This window comes from Rutidosis leptorrhynchoides, chromosome 2 (assembly GCF_046630445.1).
Source record: "Rutidosis leptorrhynchoides isolate AG116_Rl617_1_P2 chromosome 2, CSIRO_AGI_Rlap_v1, whole genome shotgun sequence".
Taxonomy (NCBI): domain Eukaryota; kingdom Viridiplantae; phylum Streptophyta; class Magnoliopsida; order Asterales; family Asteraceae; genus Rutidosis; species Rutidosis leptorrhynchoides.
The window spans coordinates 270189532-270196010 of NC_092334.1; the positions used below are offsets into that span (position 1 = coordinate 270189532).

General features: G+C 38.5%; 1 protein-coding gene across 1 annotated transcript; it reads left to right on the forward strand.

Moving 5' to 3' along the window:
- Positions 1-217: 217 nt before the first annotated feature.
- On the forward strand, positions 218-2022 carry LOC139888674 (uncharacterized). The gene is made up of 4 exons (XM_071871669.1): positions 218-412; positions 1136-1336; positions 1420-1768; positions 1856-2022. Exons 1-4 carry the CDS (start codon positions 218-220, stop codon positions 2020-2022), a joined length of 912 nt encoding a protein of 303 aa, XP_071727770.1.
- Positions 2023-6479: the final 4457 nt, after the last annotated feature.

Consider the following 6479-nt stretch of genomic DNA (forward strand, 5'->3'; position numbering starts at 1 on the left):
ATTTTCTGATGATTCGGACGGCGTAGAAGTGTTTGTTAAAAATCCACAAATTAAGCGAAAGCGACCACCAACACCCTTCCCTCGCTATGGGGAATAGGGTGGTGCATATGACGCTGCTCGCAGAGAAAATGCACAGAATTTTTTGGCGGATGCTTTCAGAAGCATTGAGCCAAAGTCAATGCAACATAAGTTTGATCAGCCAAACTTTTTGCAAGATATGCTTACCAAGTTTTGTGCGGAGAACGCAGATACTCGCACAAAGAAGGCAAAAGAAATAACTACTGCTGCAGATAAGTTTGCTCAGCACATTTTTGACTATCCAATCGTTTCTCCGCCGATTGTGCCGGCAACTCTGGGAGTCTATTCGGGTCTAACTGATCCTTTGGATTTTCTGCAACGCTTTGAAGGTGTAGTAAGCACTTATAACTAGGATGAACCAGTCACCTGTAGAGTATTCCCCATGGCCTTACAGGGGTCAGCAAGGAAATGGTTTCATAATTTGCAATCTCGTAGTATCGTTGGTTTTGTAGACTTGCGCGAAAATTTTTTGCTACAATTTCAAAATCTGTTACCGCAGAAAAAGACGCACATAGAATGTCACGATATTAAGCAAGGCAACAAAGAGACTTTGAATGCATTACTTACGCGGTACATCTATGAATGCCAAAAGATTCCAAACCTACATGAAGATCAAAAAATCTCTGGATTTTTACACGCTATTAACCCGCAAAGACATCCAACTCTGGTGCGAAGGCTGCGAAGAGATGTTCCGCACACTTTTGCTAAAGTTCAACAAGAAACATATGATTATCTCCGTGGTGGAGAGGATAGCACTATAACCTCCGCGTGTGGGTGGGGTAGAGATAAAAGTTGGCGAGATGACAATGACTCTTTTCGAGATGGTAACAATGATAATTATTGCGGATCAGGTTTTCCGCGAAGAAATGGCGGCGGTGGATACCCGCGAAATGACAAGTTTCAAGGCCAAAATGATAACCATGGATATGGCCGCCGTGATCGCTATTCTACGCGAAAGTGGAACAATGAATCATTCAACATCATTCAGATGCTAACAAAAACGCCTAAGGAAATTTTGTTGCAAGAAAGAGTTGCTAAGTCTTTTCCTGATCCGCAGCCTTTGAGAGAAAATAGCAGGCGCGATAGGTCAAAATTTTGTCTTTTCCATGATGATTACGGTCATGACACCAATCGTTGCAGAGATTTGGCGGAATTTATTGCAGAAGCGTATGAGCAAGGCAAGCTGGACCATTTAATCGCACAACACACCACGAATGCGGTTATAATGCCTACAGAAGCCAAACCTCGAATGTGTCAGGCGCGGTTGAGCGAAAGGCTCCCGCAGTAAAGAACCTGGGAGTAAAAATGGTGAGCAAAAAAGAAAATTAGCGCGGAATTCAGGTGATCAACGTGGTAGAAGTGCAGGGCGAAGCGTCGATACTGCAAATTTCAGAACAGATTGTCAGTTGGAAATGTCCATCTATCGCGTTTCCTCCTGCAAGTTTGACCGCGGATGATGATAAACCTGTAGTGGTTTCATGTCGCGTTGCAAATACTGGAATAATGATAATGAAGGTACATGTGGACACTGGTAGCAGTGTCGATGTCATGTATGAACAATGCTTTAGCAAGTTGCCCGCGAACATTCAAGCTTTGATGAAACCTACTGCGGTTTCACTTGCCGGGTTCTCAGGAGAGTCGTCCTGGCCCGTTGGTCAGTTGGAGTTACAAATGGAGTTAGTTGATGACAGTGATGAGTCGCTAAGGCGTCAAGCTTTGTTGAATCTGTACATAATGCGAAATCAATCGCGGTTCAATATGATACTTGGGCGCACAGCTTTGCGCATGTTTGGTGCTATACCATCTACTATACATGGTATGTTAAAATTTTCTGCCAACAAGGGCATTGGTACGCTGATTTCTACGGAAGTAGAACCATTCTGCGCTATGATTATGGCAGATGTGAATTTGGGAATTGAAGGACGTTCAGTTAATCCTGAATAGTGCAAAAATTCAAAAAGTTGTAATGAGATATTGTGGCAAATTTCATTAATGCGTGATATGTTATGTTTATGTTTCGAATGCGAAATAATAATGAATAAAGCAAAATTAATTTCAGTGTTAGTAATTGTTTCTTTACAAAGCGAAAACACTGCGTGTGGCCACGCGTAGTGCTTATTTCGTAGAATGCAATTACTTGTTTATTTCAAACGCTAAGTTAATGTTTGTTCTGCGGATAATTTAAGTAAGGTGGCATGATTTTCGCAAAATATAGCCTACTTAAATATTATAATAATGCAAGAATGCATTGCGAAATATTTGCTAAAAATAAAGTGATGAAATTGACCACTTATGAAAATAATTGCGAAAGGTTAACACTTCCAAAGTATTTGATCTTGCCAATGCTTAGATGCTTCGTAATGCTAAATTTGCCTAAGGATCGTCACAGCGGACTTAGAACATTCATAACGTATAAGTATATACGCATACAGATTGTTTCGCAAAAGTACACATTTATTATGTGCACAATAATAAAAGTTGGAAATTGCAAAGGACAAGTTCGTGTTATGAATATTGATAATAAAGCGCTATAAAAATAAAAAAGTTGCAACTGTGAACTGCGAAAAAGTAATTAATATTAAACGCGTATGCAACGCGGAATCTTACAATAGACGAAAGTTGTAATTGCGAAAATACATTCAATAGCAAATTAGTTAAGGCAAAGCTAAAGTTCTAATGCTTTGATATCCGCAAATATAACGCCTTCCCGCTGACTGAGTTCCTCAAGAACAGGTATGTTGATTTTCTCAACCTCTTTCTTTGCCCTCTCAAGTATTTCATGAGCATCATCGGTGGCGATAATTTCTTTCGCCATGTCAGAGGGAAGAGGTTGCAAAAGATTGCCAAGTTGGCATAATAAATCGTGCCACTCGCAGCGAGTAGCGAGCTTTGATGCTTGAGCATATGTTTGAAATTTTTCAGTGACTGGCTCGGAGTCCATCACTTTATCTGCGAATGTTGGAAGATACTTAACTAGCTGGGCGAACTCATGTTCCGCGATTTCTGCCCTTCTTTTAAGTCTAGCGTTCTCTTCCATCACTTTTTCAAGACGCGATTCAGCCTTTCGCACCCTTCTCTCTTGGGCGTTGGCAGCCTTAGTTGCTTTCTCATACTCGTCTGACATCTCAGTAAAACGCTCCATGCTATCGACTGTTAGATAAATTGCATTATAGCAATTATGCAGTCGTTGCCTGGCCACTGTGGGATAAGACAGTTTGCGGTATTGCTCCCTTGTTTCTGCAGGAACAAATTTATAAAGCTTTTGGTACAGCTTAAACGCCCGATTTAATTCTGCAGTTTCTTCTGCATTGGCTTCTCCTTCTTCTTCCTCGTTGGACGCTTCTGCGTCAGATGGAAGAGATAAATCTTCATTCCCGGGTTCATTAAGAACATCTGTATGGATTCTCTCTCTGATGTTATAAAGCGGTGTAACTTCAGCAGATGACCCTGGAAGAATAGCTATAAACAGATCAGCAAATATAGCAAGTTTATGCCAATATAAACAATGCGTAATCAAATAAATACCGTGAAATAGCATTTGCTTACTTGCTTCTTGTTCAGAGTGAGTGCACGGGCGTTTCCTGCGTGGAGTGGGGGTAGTATCCGCAACCTTACGCTTACCGCGGTCCTCACCTCCAATAATAAAGCATGTATTGATGATAGGTTCATCAATAAGAATAATGTTGCCGTCGCCATTCTTTAGGGGACGGGCAGGGCTAATCCTGCTTATATCAGCGGACCTCATGACAAGGTCAAGGGCAACCGCTGAAAAAATAAAAGCGCACAGAGTTATGCAAAGCAAAAATATTGCGACAAATGAAAGTACGTTGATACATTGCGATAAAGTTAAGAGGCATACCATTTTTTGATTGGTCAACTAAAAGCGCATCATAGTCGCTCCACGGCCATTGAATCGACACTCTGCCAATGTACAGCGGTACATTCGAGTACGGTCGCAGAAATATGCCCGCATTTTTAAGTATCTTGAGAGTGTCATTCTCAAGATCATCGAGTACAGGCCTCTCATTGACGTCGGGATTAAGCTCTGTACACCACGTTTTCGGTATTTTGCTGTTCACATACGCGGTATCGTTAATATAGAAGAATGAGCTGCGCCAATTCCCAATTGAATCTTTTGGTGAAGTCATTACGCCAAGTTTACTGCGGAAAGAAAACCACCCCACGTCATATAGCACCAAGCTATTGCACATCCGAAAAACGTTTAGCAGCGGTGGTTGGCTGATGGCGTTGCAATACATCTCAAACAGCACAATCTTGTTAATTGCGTTAGGATGCAACTGCGCCATAGCGATGTTATAATATTCACAAACGCTGCGAAAAAAGCGGGTAAGGGGAAATCGAAGGTTGCCTTGAGAAATGGCAACCTCGTAAACAGATATCATCCCTTTAGGGGAGTATCGGCTCGCAGCTCTGCCGCAGGCGCGGTAAGAACGAATTGGGCAAGTGGTGGATACCATTCTTGCAGGGTTTGAAGTTTTGCTTCCGTCATGTAGGAAACATATCCTCCGGGAGTGTGCATTGAAGAAGACGATGCCATTTGCAATAAATTGGATGATAAAATTGAAGAAATTAAAGATTGAAATTGATTAATTGCACGGTACGATTATGATTCAACGAATTTGATTGCAGATGAAATTGAAGGAGAAAGGGTAAAGTTTTTATGCGGATTATTGTGTTATTTATAATTGGGATTAGGGCGAGCAAGTTGAAAGGGTAATCATTGCATTTAAACGGCTAAAATTACTGCGACGTGTAAACGGTAATTTTGTAGCCGTCACAGCGTATTGATTTGACAGATTGGCGAAAAGTTACCGTTGTAATTACGCGTTGGGCTTAATAAAAGCAACGGTAATAAGTGGACGGTAAAAATCTTAAAATATTGTTTGCGAAATATTTTAAGAGACACTTCTTTATTTTTAGAGTTTATCATGATGCATTGGCTTCGCGAAAATGTATCATAATAAACTGGGGGGACTTGATCATATACATGGTATTGTATATGTATATTTTATTGGCTAAAGGCCAAAGGCTGAATTACGCGAATTATAAGGCAAAGCTATGCAATATTCGCTGAAAATAAGCACAGCGGTTGTGTTTTCGCATTGATACAAAGACTGCGGTTAAATCCGCTGAGTTTCCGCGGATATTTAATGTACTCGCAGACTGTGAATATCTCGAAACCTATAAATAGAGAGCTTGGCCTCTCATTTATAGGTTGTTGATTCTCTTCCATTTTGCCTAAGCCTTTGTAATTTCCACTTGTGATCTTGCCTAAGGGATTTTTACATTGCGAAAACGTGAAATAAGCTAATTAACAATCAAGACCGGGTCGGGGTGGTTGATCACTTGATAGTTAAAGTGAAAGACGATCATCGGGGCCCAAAATAATCATCAAACATCCCATCCTTCATCATAATCTTATTGCACTCAATCCGTGATTAATTAACATCATTAATTAGGGATTGATCAATTATTATTAGTGATATTATCATTTTTATTATAGTTATTGGAAAATAATACCATATATTATTATAATCATTAATAAATATAAGTATTATCATTTTCATGTCATTATTATTTATTCATTTATTTTTACTAGTAATATATTATTAAGATAATTATTAATTATTAATATTAATTATATTAATTATATAAATTATCTATATCCTACGAATCCATCAAGAGTATCTACCAAAACTGTTTTAATTTTTGTTTCTTCCTTTTGTTTGTCACAAATCATTATCGTTCGTACCAATTGATGGGGAATTTCAATTTAATTTTATTTATTTAATTACTAAACGAATATTTCATGTCTACTAATTTGGACTATAACTCAATCACATTTGTCCGTGATTTTAGAAAACTCACTCAGTTATTTTATCACCATTATCAACTAACCATTAAAACAGCTTCCAAATGTCGAATTAAAAAAAAAGGGACGAAGAACACAGGTATGCTCTGCTCGTGTCTTATATTCTTAAAAAATCGATTTTCAAATCAAATACAAAATGTAATAATGTAGTTGTGATTGGAATCCCTATTTCAAACTATCTGGAAACTTACAAATCTCAATTTTTCAAAACGAAACTGAATTCGAGAGTCAAAGTTATAAATCAAAAAGTCAAACCAATCGGTCTTGATGAAAATTCGTGCTCGTTTATAAGTTTTAGGTTGAATTGATTATATAGAAAGTTTCTATGATAAATTTAAAACCTTTTTCGTATAGAAATCGTGGTCTGAAACATCTTAGAAATTGAATTTGATGTTTAGGTTCAAAAACGTGTTCTTCGTGTCTGATTTTGATTTTTTTTTATTCAGTTCGTTCTCTGTTAATTGAAGAATATCACACAAGTCGTCTTCTGTTTAGATTATATATCATA

Bases quoted from the DNA above. Each gene is read 5' to 3' on its own strand.
- LOC139888674 (XM_071871669.1), top strand. From the start codon at position 218: ATGCTTACCAAGTTTTGTGCGGAGAACGCAGATACTCGCACAAAGAAG. The intron at 413-1,135 runs GTAAGCACTTAT...CCTGATCCGCAG, and splicing joins TGCAACGCTTTGAAGGTGTA to CCTTTGAGAGAAAATAGCAG. The intron at 1,769-1,855 runs GTGATGAGTCGC...TTGGGCGCACAG, and splicing joins AATGGAGTTAGTTGATGACA to CTTTGCGCATGTTTGGTGCT.